Source organism: Oxyura jamaicensis, chromosome 15, assembly GCF_011077185.1.
Source record: "Oxyura jamaicensis isolate SHBP4307 breed ruddy duck chromosome 15, BPBGC_Ojam_1.0, whole genome shotgun sequence".
Classification (NCBI taxonomy): domain Eukaryota; kingdom Metazoa; phylum Chordata; class Aves; order Anseriformes; family Anatidae; genus Oxyura; species Oxyura jamaicensis.
In genome coordinates, this window is record NC_048907.1 from 8,419,912 (window position 1) to 8,439,415 (window position 19,504).

At 35.2% G+C, this 19,504-nt stretch overlaps 2 protein-coding genes and 1 long non-coding RNA gene across 3 annotated transcripts in view; 2 read left to right on the forward strand and 1 right to left on the reverse strand.

The window, feature by feature from the left end:
- The window catches only part of GNAZ (G protein subunit alpha z), a 39,886-nt gene extending 29,418 nt beyond the window's left edge, over positions 1-10,468 (forward strand). The window contains exon 2 of the mRNA XM_035340434.1: positions 9,169-10,468. Coding sequence (XP_035196325.1) covers positions 9,169-9,513 — 345 coding nt within the window. The 3' untranslated portion in view covers positions 9,514-10,468. The remainder of the gene's footprint in view (positions 1-9,168) is intronic.
- Positions 1-19,504, reverse strand: part of RSPH14 (radial spoke head 14 homolog) — an 89,370-nt gene that overhangs the window by 68,954 nt on the left and 912 nt on the right. Inside the window, exons 2-3 of the mRNA XM_035340435.1 lie at positions 19,005-19,107; positions 18,693-18,811 (exon numbers count right to left, since the gene is read on the reverse strand). Of these exons, the coding sequence (XP_035196326.1) occupies positions 18,693-18,811; positions 19,005-19,107 (222 nt within the window). The remainder of the gene's footprint in view (positions 1-18,692; positions 18,812-19,004; positions 19,108-19,504) is intronic.
- LOC118174804 lies at positions 11,889-19,073 on the forward strand. Its single transcript, XR_004754778.1, has 3 exons — positions 11,889-12,770; positions 18,747-18,782; positions 18,952-19,073. It is a non-coding gene; the product is annotated as an uncharacterized LOC118174804 (long non-coding RNA).

Here is a 19,504-nt window from a genome sequence, read left to right on the forward strand (position 1 = left end):
TCCCTTTCCTGTAATACGTAGTTCTGCAGTATTGTCAAAACTAGAAATATTTGTTGCGTATAGGAGTATGTGAGTGGATACATCATGTATCTTTAAGCTCAGTTGCAGAGCATCAGCCTTCATCCTAGAACCGTGGACATTTCACTTCCTATTTAAGATTTCCAGATACATCAAGATGTCATCTGGCTATAACAAAGAGCCATGTCATGCATTGCCCTTTGAAATGTGATATAAGCACTACACAAATCATAAGCCAGCACTTAAAATTTATAAAGGCCTTGTACTGCCATGAATTCTGCTTTCTGTTAGCTTTGTATTTACTTGTTTGTCATTTAATTGCACTTGGAAAGTGAAATCAAGCTATGTTTCCATGTTAACGGGTAGACAGCAGTAGTCTAACTTCATCTGCTAGTATTTAAGCATTTTCCTGCAGTTCAGCATTTAGTATATCCATTTGCTCAAATTACATAACACTGAATCCTTTTTTAGAAAAATAACTCCTGCTTGTAAGAAATATCTAGCAGGTGAATAGAGATCTACTTCTCCAACTCATTATTCAGTAAGGAATTATAGTGGATTAACAACAACTTTAACACCTAAATTCTGTGAGTTACCTGGTACTTGGGTTTCAAAACAGATTTTGTCTTTGCCACCTCAGACTAATGTCCTCCACTTTTCCTTTTTGCAAAAAATGTTAACTGTTACAATCATGCTGCCTTTGAAAGCAGGACAGACGACAGACTGTTTATTGAAAACCAGTTATGTGCAAAAGGTGCTTTACCAATGCCACATCTTTAATTTCCATTGAGTAAGTTTGTTAGCATTGATTAAGGTTATTATCATAACAGAATCCAAATCCTATTATCTTAACCACAGTTCTGGCTAATTTGTTCTACTGTTGAAATTCTAGAAATTTGGTTTTCAAATTTGGGAGGGATATATATTCATTAATAACTGCCCTTACCTAAAACATGTCAGCTGATTTTGATTTCTCTTTACTGTAGACTTTTACACTATCTGACCTAATTACAGTAATGGTTGAGTGACGTTTCAGTATTCCACACAAATTCTACTGCATTTTCAGCAATTTGTTGTTTAATTGCCCAGAACCATGCAGCTGAATTTTATTGCTTCAGCAACTCCCACAACTCGGCAACCATCTTCCTCCCAAGATTATTAGAGATTTCTTCTAGAATTCTGTGATATTCTGTCCTGTCTGAATCCTGACCCCGAATTCTGTTCCCTTTATGAATAGTTTTATCCTCAATAACAATACATATTTAGATGGTTTCACATAATTTTTGCATTGCTGCTAATTTTCCTTTCTTCATAAACGTACTAAATTTTTCTAATTGTTCAAAAACACTGTTACATTGTTAACCAAATTAGCCTTGCCTTTTCTCCTGGGATATTAAGAAAAACCTTCAGTTAAGGTTCTTTACTGTGAGTTTTTAATTTCCTTGATAATGGCTGTTGCCTCTGGTATTTTACTGTTAGAACTCATGTTGATGGAAAAATTCTTCCCTGTCTTTAAATTACTCTTAACTGCACCTCTAGGTCCATTTTAAAAATCTATAAAGTGGTTCATCACCAGTTTAGCTGGAAAGTAATTTCAGGCATGGTGTTAGCAAGAGCCTCTGCTTATTCACTTCTCAGCTTTGTTCCAGCCACTGTGGTTGCACTTGAGAAATATAATTACATTTAGTAAGTGGCTGTGTCTGTGTTTAGAAGGACATTCAGGTAAACAAGAGGAATTAAGGATATATCCTTCTTGTAGGGGAGCAGGATTGTTTGAATTGCAACTCTAGTACTGTAGAACAGAAAGGTTCTATGAATCAGGTGGTCTCCCTTGGAATCGCTCAGATTTTAACACTCCTTTAGATTTATTAAACTTAAGTTTGAATTAAAAAATGCCCCAAAGCCCCTATGTTCTAGTCTTAATATTGTGCAGCCAGCTCTAATAAGCATTCTTCTCCCTTAGACAGGATGTCAAACAAAATCTGAGGCATAAAAGGGTGTAAAGAAGCAGCAAGAAAGAGCTCCTCTAAAAGGGAAGAGGAGCTAAGGGTGACAGGAAGGCAGGCAGTAACCTCTGACGAATGATGCAGTCCCCCAGTACCCTTAGAAGAGCAGGGCAGGTCCATCAGAGGTATCAGATTCAACCAACAGTCCAGACTAGATAACTCAAAAGCAATGAGGCAGGTCTGGAATCAAGCCAGAAAGTCACGTCAGGGGATCAGTGAGGGACACAGTCAGGTATAGACACAGCAGCAACATAACTCAGGCAAAGACCAAGGGTGAGTGCTTCAGCTTCAGAGTAGCTGCAGGATAAAAGTGCAGGCTTCCAACAAGTCTAACAGCTCTTTTCAAAGGTTACAAAGCTGCCCTGTGGCAGAGCTGACCTTGAGTACACACAGCTAAATTCTGACAAAGACTCTGCTGACACTGGGAGGTTTCCATTTTGATGAGACATTTTAGTCATTTGGACAGGATATCAGCTTAGTGTAACAAAGGTACGTGCAAGACTATTTCTCTAAAGGCTGTTGGGAACAAGATAGACTGCTAGGTGCTTTTTTCTTGCAAAAACTGTGGATTAAAGAGAGAGTGTAATTTTTATTTTTTTTTTTTTTTTTTTTTTTTTTTTTTGTTAGAACTTTCTTTGTTCCAGTAAATCGCATAAGCAGACTCCCTCAGTGGCTCTGCCAGGAATTATGCCAGGAAAACAGAGGATGCAGTAGAGACAGAAAAGTCGGCTGGTGGGGCAGGGTTATTTGAACTCCTACTACTGCTAGAGCAAATGTATGTGAAATCTTGTCTTCAGCTTCCCTACAATAGTCCTTACTGTAGGGATTCATTTTTGAACTTCTGGTATCTGCTTAATCCTCAATGTTTGCTTAGTTACATGTCAACTCTTCTCTCCTTATGGCTTCTCTTAGGTACAAGAAGCTTCATAACACCCTAAAAAGTCAAATTTCAACAAGAAAATGTTTTTCTTTTCCAAAACTCCGATTGAGACACCATTTCTTTGTTGCTAGAATCTCTTTATTTGTACCCACCAGCTATCAAAATTTGCAAAATGATTTTGTAGGTCTTTACAAATTATCTAATATCCTTACATCTGTCCTTATCTCTGGTCCAGTTCTTTGTAGCTCCCACTTTATCCTTTCCATCTTTTGAACTGCATTTGTTTACATCATTCCCTCTCTCTGAAATATCTAGCAACCTGAAATAATTTCCGTATCTAGTTCTATGTCTGCTTTTGTGATCTGCTTAATTTACATTGCATACTCTTCAAACAGAAATTCTGATACAAATTTTCTGGAATTGCACATACCGATGCTACTAAGCAAGCATTTCTCAAATAAGAAAAAGAGAGAATAGTGGATGACATTCTTTGGAATGTAGTCTCCAAGAAGAAAGATAAAAGTAAGCATTCACCTTACTAGAGATAGTTACTCTACCAGGGACAAGAGCATGAGTATTTTATGCAGAAAGTGGACAAACTGAAGAACAGTAAGAACACTCAGTTTAATCCATAGTTAAAATATTTTTGTTTGCGAGTTGTGAAAAAATTCTCACCTTTAATAACTACAGTGTCCAGCTCTGCAAAATCCATGCACAAATTAAGGTTGAATGTGCAAGGCCAGAAGTGGTTATTACCACTTTCATGTTCTGTTGACTTTTCAGCAACTAGAATTTTCCTTTCTTTTCAGCCTCTCTTACTAATGCATTCTGGCTAATATTGATGCACTCCTATGTTTATTGACAAGATTTTATAGCTCAGATATGTCTGTGCAAAAAATTTCACAGGAGATAAAGCAAAATGTCTATAAATTCAGTTTCTTCCTCCTTATGTATATGCACATTCTTTAATATGTTCTAACATATACTGCTCTTTTTTCTAATGACATTGCTATTACATGATCTAAAGATGATCAGATTTACAGTAGCTTAAACCTGTCAGTGCCCTTGTAAGCATTTGTTACACTTTATAATTTATGGAAGAGTTTTAATTCTAATTTTGTCCTTGAACTCCAACAGACGATTTGGTAGTAGAGTGTGAGTATTATGATTCACTACAAAATAAAGTAATAAACACAAAGCTCTTAAAATGCAATATCCTGCTGGCATTAATGTTCTGAGAGATTGCCAAAAACCTACATTAGCTCTAAAACATTTTTTTTCCCAGACAATTAGTAGAAAAAGCATTTCAAGTGAGCTAAAAAATTCTTGTAAGGTTTTATCAGATACAGATTCAGGAAAGAAAAGAAAACATGATTCTTTGGAAATAGAGCTGTGATGTTTTGATGGATTATGTGTTGTGTCATGATTCGCATTGTGGAAAGTAAAGCACAAACCCTCAAACTGATTTTTTAAGTTACATTTTTACATCTATAGATCTGTCTGTATATAAATTAGCTTCAAGTGTCAGATGATCCCACTTTTACAAAGGAAGAAGCAAACAAAAAACAAATGTAGAAATTGTATAATTTTGCTTACGTTTCTGTATGTCTTAAAAGGCTTGTGATCTAGACTTTGACATGGCTACACTCTGTTGCTGTGCCAGTGTCAGCCATCACAAGATGCCCCCTGTGTTCTGGGGCTTTTAAAATAACCAGAAACTGACAAAAGTCCTTGGTTTCATCTATAAACTGATAATTATTAAAATCACTAAATCAATGTCTTAATGGAACTTGGAGAATAGAAGAAGTGGTTCTGACCAAGTTGATCCACAGCAAATGACAAGGAATAGTAACAGAAATAAAACGAGCAAAGTATAAGAAAGAGGTAATATGAAAAGCTTAGGCAAAACAGTCTCCTCGTGTTTCAGCAACTATACATTTTTAAGGGGGTCATTTTTTTTTTCAGGCCCAACACACTTTCTTCTATTAAAAGCCAAAATCAGGCTCTCACCTCCAAATTTCTGAACAGAAATGATGGCCACAATACTTCACAGTCAGACGACAACAAAAATACATGGAGACTAGATTATTTTCATCTCCCCAAGCACAAGCCAGACAAATGGAACACATATATATTTGCTAATAATCTTGTAAACAAAATTTACTTTTTTTTTTTTTTTTTTTTTTTTTTCTTTTTGTATCATGAAGCCTGTCTGCCCTTAGAAACAAAACATATTGAATATACAAAGGAATGCAATACCTGGAGAATAATCTGTATGGAATGGGCAGCTAATACTGGTTAAACAGTAAATTAATTATAGGTTGACATTAGAAGAGAACAAAAGAGTCAGTTATTGTGGAAGAACAGGTGGGAATGCTAGAATTTAGTGAAATGTTACAGTGGTTTTAAAACCAGTATCCGAAGTATGTAAACATTCAAAGTATCCTATCTGTTGGCACAGTGAGAACACTGCCACTGTATGCCATGGCACATTTATTTGGTAGGAGGAATATATTACATTATACACAATATAAATCTGCAAATAATTCAGTGTATTGGCTCTGATTCCTTATTTTCACTGGTTTCTGTTAGTAAATAATAAAAAAGAAACCATGTTGATTTTCTAAATGTACTTGACTAATATATCTGACATAATGTGTTTATATAAAGAATGATAAAATGCATAGCTGTTTTTTAGCCTGCCCAATTCAGTCTTCTTATTTGCAGGAAATACAATAAATACAATGATAGATGAATGTAAATAGCATTGTTAACTTTTGCAAAATTTATGTTCTTTGCATCAATGTCATAAAAGAATACTGAGCATAGAAGTCCATCAAAAAGCAAAATGTTTTCTATTTCAGTTGGGAAGAATGCTTGTATTTTATATCAGGGATAAATGCAAGAAGTCAAATTAATTTTTCTTCTGTTGTTTGTTACAAGAGGGATTTCTGTAAACAAGTTACTTCCTGTGCAATGACACAGATCTGGCAACAGTTTCCAAAATTAATGCCAGGATCTGGGCATGTATGACAGACCATGTCCATGACAGATGCATGAGAAGGGCTTGAAAACTGGACACACTAAAACATTCCATGGACTGAAATGTTGTCTGTGGTTCACCAGTTGATCAGTTTTAAGTTAATACTGCTTCTGTGCTTTGAGGAATTCAGCTAAAACTCTATGTGATTCTAGGAAAATTATCGGTGTCTACCTATTAGTAGTTTTTTATTAATGTATTTTGTTTGTTGAAAGATCAGTCAGCAGATAGGAATGGAGAGGGTCTGAGAAAAAGACTAAAGAATAATATAAAAATGTTAGGAATAACACATGCTATACATGATCCTTTGAGGAACCCTACAGTGCTCTGTTTCTGCCAATCCAAAATCCTTTTGACCACAGTAAAACTGTTTGGCTTGAGTTGATTCCAGGCTTTTTGTTTGTTGGTTTGTTTTCAAGAAACTGCACTTTAAAAAATGTAAGTTCTGTATAAACTGATTCATTATGCCTTGTGGAAAAACTAGGAAATCAGGTTTCTGTAATCTCTAGGATTTTTACTAGACATTTGCAGTACTCTTCCTCCTGCAGTAATTCTCCTACTTAAATAAGAAATATCAAATCATCTGCTCCTACTTTCAGATGGCAAGGCATATCCCTATATAAAAAGTTTAAAAGCAGGGAGTTGCTCGTCCTCTGATGACTCCTCTGAAGTCAGTAAATTCAAGAATGTTTATAGCTTTTTAAATTTTATTTTTATATTTTTATTTTTTTTAAGGGAATGTTGAAAAAGCATAACTCACACTTTGGTAACTGATATGAAAATGGCCCATGGAGTTTAAAATAACTAACAGCATATCATCAAGCTGAAAAATTAGTTGACCTAAATTTTCAAGAAGTGAATAACTGGCAAACAGATCAACAATTCTTCCAGTTAAAATAAAAAGAAGAAATCAAACATATGTTACTGAAAGAATTCAAATTTTCAGCCTGTTATCTACATCTCAGAACCGGTAATACCTTCAGAATCTATATAATTTCTGTAATAGTTTCTTAAATTGTACCTTATTGTACTATTACAGTTCTTTATCATACTTACTGTAGCAATTTATTCTTAAATGCATGTATTTATTAGAAAAAGGAAAAAAGATATCTAATCACAATCAAATCCCGAAATGTGAAACATAGAATCTGGTCACAGTTGCATTGCTTGAATTACTGTCAATATAAATCTGTGAGGCCTGTAAACACAACAAAAATCTACTAGCTTAATATTCATGGTGTTACATCTGATCTATAGTCTCTCAGGGAAAATCTAAGGCTAACGTAAAAGCTAAATTGCCTCTCCCTCCCAGACTTTAATTCAGAAGGATAACTTTATTGAACTATCAAAATGAAAACCCTTTGCCTTTGCTCTACCGACGATGCCCTCTCAGATTGTTTTGTTTGTGGACAAACCTGTGTGTCCTTAAGCTATTTAAGCCCTTTATAATAGATTTAAGAGAGAATTTTAAGCCTGTTTGGAATTGTATCAAATATACATTAATTACACATTTTGTTAATATAAAAAAAGAGTGTAACTGAGGAAAGCACAAGTAATTGCTATAAAATTTTCATTCAAGACTTCTATTTGTATGGAAATGTCACAGAAAAAGGAATAAGCCTCCACACAACAGTGTAAGGACCTACCAATGGAAATGATTTTTGTTTATGATTCAGGTTGGAGCACTGTAAAGGGTAAAGGGAATCATTCTGTCAAGTCATTTAGTCATTTTAGATACGCTAATCCCCAAGCTATACTATGGTGATTTTACTTAATCTTCACATTTTGTTTTTGTGGAACCATAATAAACTCCAGAAGGATATTCTTTAATGTGATCAAATGTTATTGCTAGGCAGAAGAGGTTATTCTGATTTGTAACCAGGACAGTCTGAGTGATTTACTAAAATACGTTGTTTTGTGTATATTTGTTTCTATTCTTTTTTCCTAATGCATTTTCTGTACAGACAAAAAAAATAATTATTAAATTATTTTAAGCCCTTTCATGAATACAGCCTTTTCCTACTTTCAGCAATACAGGAACAAAGCTGAATTGGGAAAGAATAAAGGACCACTTATTCCAGTGTATAGTTTTATTAAGAAAAACTATTGCTGAATATTGAAAAAGACTGGAATGAAATCTTATTGCTTAATTGTAATAGCTTTCCTTTAGAGAGAAAATATGAGTGCATGCCTTAGAAATGTTTCATGTAGACAAATATCTGACTAAATAGTGGAACATGCCGGAAAACATCCACCTTTAGCAAAAATGCTTGATTGAGATATTTCTGTATTTACTTTTGACAATACAACAATCTTTATTTTATTCAGCTCAAATTCTTTCCAAAACGTTCTGTTCCATATAACCTCAGCCTTCTGAGAGCACAAGGTACCATGGACAGCTCCGGCTGCACCAGCAGTACTGGCAGGAGCAGCGCTCAGGAAGCGCCAAAACGGCTGATGATTTCCAGCAATTTCTGCTTTCGGTTTAGAGCAGCATTGAACTGTTACTTCCAAATATGCAACTGTGTTGGTCATCCTACATTTGGTCATCAGTAGAAATGCTTGTTCAGGGCAGCAGACAGAAAGATGTTAAACATGTCTGGCCAATTTCAGCTTTTACCTTTAATTATACAACATACAAGTTTCCTCACCATACTAGAATGTGGTTCCTTTTCTCATGTACTCTTCCAAATTTACTATTATACAATGGGGAAAAGTGAGGCCAGGTAAATGTTGGAGTGTGTGCAGTGTGCTAATCCACACATCTAATGATGTAGTGTTTTAATTGTGCTATAGTATGTTAGTCTTTAAAACTTCAACCACAGAATCTTTCAGTAGTGTGAAAACCTTAGAAATTAATTGTCCCTTTTATTAAAAAAAAAAAAAAAAAAGGTTTATATTGCTAACCTGATTTTGAACTCAACCATCTTTTCCCAAGTTACACTTACTGTTTCAAAACGTTTAGTTTTAGACTTGCCCTCATAGTTGTCAATTATTAAAATAAATAAATAAATAAGAGCTAGTCTCTTGTGAAATGTATTGTAACAAAGTAAGTGAATTAAGGTTCCTGAAATTTCACGCTCAGGTAAGATGGACAGTCACCAAACAGAACAAAGTTCTTTCTATAAGCAGATTTTGCACGTTAACAGGCATAATAATGTACTGCATGTGCTCCCCACAGTTATGCTAAAAGACTATTATTGACCTTGTTTTCTCTCCTACAGAGTCGAATGGCAGAAAGTTTGCGTCTCTTTGATTCCATCTGCAACAACAATTGGTTTATCAACACTTCCCTCATCCTTTTTTTGAATAAGAAAGATCTGCTGGCAGAAAAAATCCGGCGTATCCCCTTAACAGTCTGCTTTCCTGAATACAAAGGCCAAAACACTTACGAGGAGGCAGCAGTCTACATCCAGCGCCAGTTTGAGGACTTGAATCGCAACAAGGAGACCAAGGAGATCTACTCACACTTCACCTGCGCCACTGATACCAGTAACATCCAATTTGTCTTTGATGCAGTGACAGATGTCATCATTCAGAACAATCTCAAATATATTGGCCTCTGCTAAGAATCCTTGGGCTTAATCTGTTTTATCGAAGCAATTAAAAAAGAGGCTAAACACTTCCACTTCTAGTGGAAAAAATGGGGCAATGCTTAGTAGCCCAAGGAGAAAAAAAGGGGAAATCTGATATATGTACACAGTTCCTCTTATGCCCCCTTAGCCTGTTATATTTCACAAATATATGTTTTGGAGAGTGAAAGTCTCCTCTCTAAAAAATCACACATACACAAAAAAACAAACAACAAAAAACAAATCCCCCCCAAATGGAAAAATAAACCACACACACACATAAAAATCCAAACAAAAAGAAAAAAAGAGATTGAGGCCTAACTCTGTGGAGATGTTTTCACCACAGTCACTGCACTTTTATTCCATTTGTTTCATTCCATTTCCTACAGTGGGAGTGTTATCATGTTCTGTGTAAGAAATAATTCTTCATCCAGTTGTCCTAAAATTTTACTGACATGAAGATATAAAGCTGGTGAGTGACGGATGAACTCATTTGCATGGTGTGGAGCAGAATGGTTGTGTTGGGGAGAAAAACTAGTTCAAATCAGAAGCTTCAAACAGGAGTGTTTAAGCAAAATACTACTTAAAATTGTAGAGAATGGGCATGCACCCACAGTACTAGTACACACAGCCAAACTAAACACACGTACATCATGTATGCACATGACTCACAGCATATACTATGTACACACTTCTGCTTTACTTTATCATGGACACCTTGCCTGTTAAAGGAATTGTTGGTGTGCAACTGTTCTGTGATTTCCAAACTGACTATCAGCAATTTCTGCTCTTTAAGGCTTCAAAATATGCAGCAAAACTACAAGAAATGAATCTATGAATAGGCCAAATTAAGGTCAGTGTTTCTTCTACTGCTAAGGAGTTTTATACATCGAAACAGTCTTCTTTTACATCTTTTTTTGCCAAATCTTGTGGTGTTTCACAAAAAAAAAAAGAAACCAACTATATTTAAGAAGTAGTTAGTGTTCCTTTTTTAATACAGATAATAAAAACAAATCACAAGGCAGTTTTTTAAATTATTGTTGTAGTGTCTGGACTGCTGAATGTGAAAGTTGCCAACGGACAATTCTGTTCCACTGCTCCAACTTCTGGGAATCGTACTATTGTAACAGATTTCCCAGGAAGCGGGAGCCATGGTGACTGTGTAGTATATAGCCTCCAAAGTCGTCTTCTGTTGGGTTTTTAATTATTTTAAAATGTGATGTATTATTAGAAGGTTAAAGATGAGCGATATGAACAATAACTAAATGTCTTGATATTTCAATTTAATAATTTAAATTATTTACAGTTTAGTGAAGTCAAGGAAACTGAAGAGATGCATTCCTCAGCTCCAGGTTTCATCTCATAAAGAAACACTACTGGATGGAGTAACATTACGGCAAAGGTTTGAATGCATAAGAAGCTCTGTGGGACTATACTGGAAAATCTCAAATGGATCATATAGACCCAAGTCTTTGGTCAGTTGATTCTTTCCCCTGCCATAGAAAAGACTTCTTAAAGACTTCAGTGTAAAGTTGGTGTGTAAATATATGTTTGATAATTGTAAAGCACATACGTACACAGAGACACAGACACATGCACACTGGAAAATATCCTTCTACTTTTGTTCCCCCTATGTACTATGATTAGTGCAAGAAATCTCAGCCAAGGGCTCCAAGAAACTTAAAACAAAATGGTTAATAACATCAACATTTAAATTGTCCACTTAAAAATAAATAATTCAAATGATACCGAACTTGTCTATAGCGTGTTCATTACTTAGTGTTATACAGCTGTTCCTTAATTGAGTAATGTTTGCAAACCTTTAATTCCTCTATGACAGACTGCTGAGTTTTGTTAATTTGCTCTAGAATGTTTTCTTCAGTTTATTCACAAACATTCTGCAAATTTAAATCCTGAGCAACTCAGAAAGTTTTAGGGGATGTGTTCCCATTTAATATCTTTACGAATGCATGACCGCATGTTGTTCTTTTTGGATACTTTCAGGAGACAATAGCAATTTTAGGAGAGAAGTCATAGATCAAGATTAAGATGAGGCTACAGGAAAGAAACTTCTGAAGCCTACCCCACACACTGCCTTACACAAGCAGGCACTTTGCATTGATGATTTTCACAATCTCTGGGCTTAGAAATACAAGTTTGCACAACTATGCACAAATTTTTGAATAGCGCATGAAGTTGGTCTCCTAAACCTCTATTTAAAAAGTGAAAAATATGGTAAGTCCACATTTTTGTACTACAGAACTCTGTGTGCCTCCAAACACCAATATGAACTTCTGTCTAGCACATGCTTTTGAAAGATAGGCTTTCAAACATGTTATTTTTTATGGGCACTTAAAAAAAACTTTTTTTTTTTTTAAGTGCTTCTGTAAGGTCACTGATGGTTTGTCATTAAAGTTCTCCTGAAAACTCCATCAATTCAGAGTATAACAAGGTTCTTTAAGAGCATCCTCTAACTGCAATCTTTAAAAATCTGGATGTAAGAGAAGTTGCAACTCTGTAGAAACAGTGTATCAGTCTTATAGGAGGCTTCTTGTTTTATTCACTTAACTTCACTTGTTAGAAGGTGCTAGGCAAATAATATCCCTGGAGTTTAAACAGAATTTGACTTTAAACCTTCACCCCACTAATAGTTTCTGAGACCAGCTAAAAGTACTTTACAGTGTCTGGATAGTTTCATTCCTTTGTTTCTCAGCATTTCTACAAAATACATCAAAAAGTCCAAACCTTTCTCACCTTGTATTTATGAATCCTCCTTTTGAACTGTTCGAGGATATCTAAATTCAAACTAGGGTTTTTCTAAATGCCATAAAGTATTAAGTTAGTGGCGAGCTGTGACTGCTAAGAGAACTACAATTCACTTGAAGGCAGTGGTTCAAGCGGTAATCATTTTCACCGTTACTAGAGAATGCAACTGGAACCAAAAAGGTTCTCAGAGGCTCAAGTCATGGGTTAAGGACTCGGAAAGTCTTCAGTCCAGTTGTAATCAATAATGGGAAAAATCCATCTAATTTTGTAATGAGTTGTTTTATCCCTGTACTGCAGTCATAGGACTCCTTTAAGCATGCCCTGGTAACAGTTACACCTTAAGGACAGAAGTAAAAGAACCAATGAGGCTGCACCTCAGGGGTATAAAGGTTTGGTATGCCAGGCAGGGAGTATTTAGCTCTTACTGGAAATAAGGAGGTGCTATTGTCTGCTTGTGATATTTGTAGTCAGGCTGCTCGACTTGGTGAGTTTACTAAAAGCTAAATATGATAATTGATAGTACAATCCACAGAGCCAGTCCAGAATCCCTTAATACTGGTTTACTGTTAAAGTACTTGAGATCTTATGTGGTGTTCTTAGTCTCAATTGCTTTCTATAGTGTAATATACTATCATTAGATAATTGTGAAAAAAAGGTATAAAATGAGCATGGACTTCCTTTTCTCAATGTTTGGACTATGGGATGGTACGTCTCCTTCACCCCTGGCTTGTGCGGTACTGTGTTTGTTTTGGACTGGTGGAAAAAAAAAAAAAAAAAAAAGAAAATACTGGCCTTTGTCAGAGCATGGCTTCAAGATAAGAAAGCTTAGTAAGAAAAGCAAAACCTGAAGCATAGTTAATTTTGAGGAGGGTAAGAGATCTTTTATGTATAAAAATCTTTATTCAGTTGAGAAGGTCCTTACAATGTAAGTACTACAGGCAACCTACAACAGAAGTGGAGAACCTAGGATATTTTGTCAAAGGACTAAAGATACTTCCTAAAGAAAAAGGAGTCAGTCCTTAATTTATTATTAAATTAAGATTATTTTGGGAGGGAAAAGAAAAAGTGAAACAGTGCATTTTATCACATGTTCCTATTTAGCTTAAGAAAAACATAGGAAATGGGAGGAATAAAGTAGTAAATAAGTTAAATAATCAATTCATATAATCATGTTCTCTGAATAGCAATGGCTTGCTATTAACTTTCTACTAATTTAATTCCTATGATGTTTTTGATTTTGATGTTCTGAGTAATTCATGATTACCGTTTTCTATTTGAAGAATTCAAGATGTTATATTGTTTTACATAAAAAAAAAAATCCATTATGTAAGAAAAAAATGAGGTATAGGGAGGTTAAAAATAAAAAGTCTGTATACTGAACAGGTGCTGAAATGAAATCCCTTGGCTCTCAGTCTTTCACCTAGATAAATGATGCAATTAAATGTGCATCTATATCCTCAGTTCTCAGGTTTATCAGTGATGCAGTGCACTGCCACCTGAAAAAAAGTATTAATACAGCTGGGATTTCACTTCACCTGGGCAAAAATGACATTCACAGAAGAGATCTTCCATCTGCTGCAATAAGAATGCCATCTGTCCTTCTATCATTTGCATTCCATACTACAAAACAGGTTTCAAAGGTAAAAAGGTATCCTTAAACAGTCCTTATACACAGATTTGGTTGGTTATAATTTTACAAAGGTGGAATCCTGGAGACACTGAGGGTCAGTAAAATAGGAGAAGTGTTAATCTATTGGACTCTTCCCAAATGGATGTTCCAACAAGCTTTAAAAATTCATTGTGCCATCCAACCCACCTTGATCTCTGCCTAGAAGGGTTAAGTACCCTTAAAAACAAAAAGATTATAGCTAACAATTATTAAACTTTTGCCCAAGGTGTATTTAATAGTAGAAAAGATTATACTTTTTTTTCCACGACTTTTTTTGTAGTTGTTATTGCCCAGGTCACTCATTGCTTAACACTCAGTAATGTTGAATCTCAACTAACTGTTTTTACAAAGAGTGAAAGTTTTGCTAGGAATCTTTCCAGGCCAATGTTCTTCATTTTCTGCTAGTGGTGGTTCTGTTGCTTCTTTCATCCTCTATTGAATACATACGTGTATCTTATTTTTGTCTTTCTTTTGTCCATTATTTCTTGCCATTAAGTTGTTCTTTCCTCTGGAAATGCTACCCTACCCTTCAGTGTTTTCCCAGTCTTAGTGGACTTTCCTACTCTTTAGTGTTTAACAATTTCACTGTTATTGGAGGATGCTGCTATACTTTTTTAAATTTAGGAATCATAAGTAGTTTGTAAGTGGATTCACTTAAAATAACCACATTTTCCTAAATTACTCCTATCTGGAGAAAGACCAGGTGGCTTGGCACAGAGCTAGCTGGAGTCATTGACCACTTTCCAGTGAACAAAAACAACTTTAATCCATGCCAAATGCATGTACAGCTTACGTTCCTTTTCAGCTACTATGGAGCACATTGATTTTTGGCTCTGGAAGTTTCCTCTGCTATAGGAAACATCAGAAATTTAGCTGGGGAATGCTTTATTAGTTGCTAACTTCCTCCAGCTGCTACAAGACTACCTAGATATGAGCGTAGAAGCAAATACAAAGAGAGGAAGCCAGATGGCTTCTAGACTGGCTGAAGATGGCTGAATTACCAGGCAGAGGCAATTCATTTGACATATTACACAGATAAAGAAATAATGACTCTTATTACCTATTGGAAAATATTTGCTGTTCTCCCTGATAATTCCTCAAATTGCCTCATAGCACAGGAAGCAATTTAAGCACATTTCTGGTTTTCATGTAAGAAACCATCTGTAGGTGATTCCACCCCTTTATAAAAATTCTGCTCAAGGAATTATATTCTATCCCTTAAATGCAGGCATGTATATTTTTAATGTACAAAATACAGGCATATGCATATGTCCTATATTTTGTAGTTAAACAAGAATACATGCCTCAGAACATCTCCAGTAAAGAGTAACTGCTCAGAGATGCTTTCAAACACAACATGCTAGCTCAGCATCTACACCACTCATTTTACAGAATGTATGTAACTGACAGGCTGAGAAGTGCAGTTTTTTTTTCTATTTTCCTCTCCAAAAATGTCCAAGTATATTGTATAAGAATTTGGTCTGGAGAATGTTATGCAAGACTAACTTAATCTAGGCAAGAACTTGTATTCTAAATATGTCTTGAAGGTTTTTAGTAGCACAGACATTGACAGAGTAAATGGTCAAAACTTGCAATCATTTCACAGCTGAAGAAATTAAGCTTTGGAAGAGAATTTCACCTAAAAAGGCAATAATTGAAGCCAAGTGTAAAGAGAATGTGAGCAGTATCACATTTGCTGAGAGACCTGAGTACAGGATCAGAAGATAAAGTTCTGCCTGCGTCACAGATGTAAATAGTTCCTCTACATCCACTTTAAATTTCTTCATAAATAGAAGGGGGTGGGGAGGATATAGGGGATAAGTTGGCCCACATAAACATGCAATACATGAGCACTGCAAATACATCAGGATTATGCTAAATGCTGAGGATTAATGAAGGCAAAGAAATGTATTCTAAACAAAGATACCAAGTTTCTAATAGAGTATCTCTCATCACTTACAGTTTGAAGGAAACCGTAATAAAGGCACCAATGCACGTAATTTACCAAATAACTAATTCAAAAATTCATTAAATACTTTTTTTCCTCCTCATACAACTAACTACCCTTTGCTGCTTCCTCATACAAGTTTGTTATTGATCATGTGATTTGAAAAACCTGATTCTTATCTGCCACCAGTACCTGAAGTGGGAAAGGTAAAATAGGGAAACAGCTATCAGCCTTAACTCATGAGAAAACTCACTGAAAATCAGCTGCCCTTCAGAACTGTAGTCTTTCTTTTAAATATAAGCAACTTGCACTAAGTTGGGACTAACAGGCTTTAGAAGCTGCTCTTTTAGTGGCAGAGGTTTCTGCTCACCTCATCTGCTGTGAATCCTTTGCATTCAACCAAAGGCAATGTCCTGAGGGGGGAGAGAGCTGCAGCTGGCTCTCAGCTTTTGTTAAGTTCTCAGTTCACCAAGGACTGATAATCCTTTCACTCCAGGAGGCAACTTGATTGTACAGTATTATCTTGTATTTTCCCCCTTATCACCAAACTGGTGCTTTATAGCCATGACAGTTCCTATCAGTGGCTCCTGAACTAAGCTGATATATTCAGATGTCTGCAGAGACACAGATGGAACAAGGGTAGTAGACCTGTTCTTGATCCCTAGGCAGCATTATGGTGCTCCATTATGTAACCTCTACTTTGGACAAAATATTGATTTCTGTGGAATTCCTAATAAGCAATATTTTATGTTTTGGCACCACCAAGAATGAATATTGCTTACTGCTACAATACATCTCTAAACAGAAATGATGGTTTTAATAAAACGCTTTCTATGTAACCCTTGTTCTTAAAAATTGCTTGAGCTGGCAGTCTCCCCATAAAAGACTATTATTTTCAAACAGGACTCTGCTATTATATTGCAACCTTTAAATTAATACTGATGTCTGACACACTACATTATCTTACCAGATTTACCTTATAAAAATTTCAGCAAACTGTGAACTGAAACTAGTTATTGTTATTGCTGCCAAAACTTTCAGACAAGTGATAACTATCAAATTATTAACTAAAAATGCATTCTAAGACATCCTTAATGAATAGTTCCATATAATAATAAGTATAGTAGATTTTAGAAAAGATAAAAGTAGATAAGCTTTAAAATACCTTCAACTTCCATTGAGATATTAAAAGCAAATCCTTAAAAGGATTAAAAAAAGCCTTCCCACTCTGTCCAGATTGAATTCTGAAGTGGCTGCAATTGAAATACTTTAGAAATATGCTTGATACGATGCGTGTTGACTGTCCTTAACGTTACTAGCTTCAAAATGTACTACAAATTGAAATACTAGTCTAAAGAAAACATTTTCAAAAATCTAAGACTAAGCATTTAAATATTGCTAGTATATACTTGCAATAGTGGACTTAGAGAACAGATTAAAGATTAAATATTAGTTTATGATTCTTTATCCCTTGCTGTTGCCAAAACAAGTATCAACTTCCAGCTATCAAAATTCCAGCTTGCACCACACAGCTTTGACTGTACTGTCATAGACTTTCAGCTCTAATCAGTGCAATGCATTCAAAAAGCCAGCATAAAGTTATTAAACTTTATTAGAAAGGACATTTAAAATGTAACTTTTTTCCATTAAGTCTAAGAACCTAGAAGTGAGCAGGTGTTTACATAGAACATTAGCTGTTCTTTGCATTTGTAAGTCTCAAATTCATATCTAAAAATCTTTTGTACAGTAGTTCACAAACCGTAAAATTTCTAAATTTTACATTGTCCACACATCTGAAATTTTCACCAGTAAAAGGAGACAAGTGGTAAGCTCCTATGTTAGATGTGGCTAGATATCTAGTAGTCCGAAGGTTAGAGCTATGCAGAAAGTTCAGTATAGCAGGGAATGAACAATAAGGCTTACAACTGAATTATGTGGTAATAACCTGTATGGATGAATGCTTAATAACTGCTACTGATTTACAAACATTTCCATCAGCCAGAATGGTAAGGTTTAAGACTAAAGTTTAGATTATTAACTGTAGAATGTGGATATAAAAGTAACAAATCTGCATAAATTCCACTAGTGTACAAAAGATTTAGAAAACTATAAGCTATGTATGTGGTAAAAATAATCATGTACAATAGGTACAATGACCTATTCTTGTGGTGATTTAGACATTCACAGCTTAAATTCCTTTATCTATGCATGAAGCATTTAAAAACAAGACACCTGACCCTGATGTAATCAACCTAGCTTCTGTTTATCTCACTGGAAATAAACGGACATCAACAGAGCAGAATTCATGTAATCTTAAGCTCACCACCTATGATAGGTCAAATCTTTTGCCATGGAGATGCTGATTTGTCTCCTGCTGTGCAGGGAGAAAAGGATGACTAGCTCAATTTGGCATCTTGAAGTTAACTGATATTTATCATATTTTTTTATCTTACCAATTCAAGCTATTTAACTGTATTATCTAGCTTTTGGTACTGAAGGGCAAACAGTATTTGAATAAAACAGTGGAAAATACAACCTTCAGTGTTCCTTGAATCATCCCCGATTGTTTTTTTTTTTTGTGTCTTTTATTTATTTTACCACCTAAAACAATATCAAAGAGTACATTTAAGAAACACTGCCTACAAGCCTGGGGTCAAAGAGACATTAATAGAGAATCTGTGGAGTGCACAGTGCAATTTGACTGGTAAGATAAATCTGGAAAAAAACTTAGGTAAATTCACCTACCTATCTCCTTTGCTGATTTGAATAATTAATTATAGATTAATGCCCTACCTTCAGGTAACTTTGCCATCATTTCAAAAACTTGGTGTGTGTTCTTCCGACAAGTATCTACTGGATCATCCAAGAGCTCAGCGAGGGCAGGTATTACTCCCTTTTGTATCAACCCTTGCCTACAATCATTGGAAGACAGATTTAACTATGCAAAATACAACTCAAATATTTACTAGATGCATAATGTTAATTGAATACTCTTATTTACATTGCACTTATCTTTCAAAAAACTTAGAAATTTTGTTTTTATTTCTTACAGAAACTTCTGTGTTACTTCCCACATCATTCAGTAAATTCTGGAATTATACCTACCTGCCAACATTATGCATGGCCATTATACAGAGGATTTCTGTTGTTTTTTGTCGTACGGTACTGTCATGATGCAGCAGCAATTTCTTCAGGTTCTCCACAAATCCTTTGAGACACAATAGTTGATTTTAGTATTTCTTACCTTCAGCATTATTTTAAAAGAGCAACACTTCTTTTTACCTCACAATTTAAAGTGCAAGCAATCAGAAATTTCATCTTGTCCTGCAGGTGAAACTCTCAATGTCATACTACAAGTATGGCAGAAATTTAAAGACCTACTGTCAAAATGCCATGCCATCAATCCTCAACGATCTTAATATTAAAATAAAATGTATATAACTACCCCCAAATAATTGGCTGATTTGACAGCAGGTGAGGATAGAAGAAAGTTCCCTTTGACTTAGTTTTGTGTTGGATAATGCTGCAAACAACTTGGGGGTGGAGGGAAGGAGGAGGGCTGCCATTTTTTCTCTGCTCCACCATAACTAAAAACTTTTTTTTCC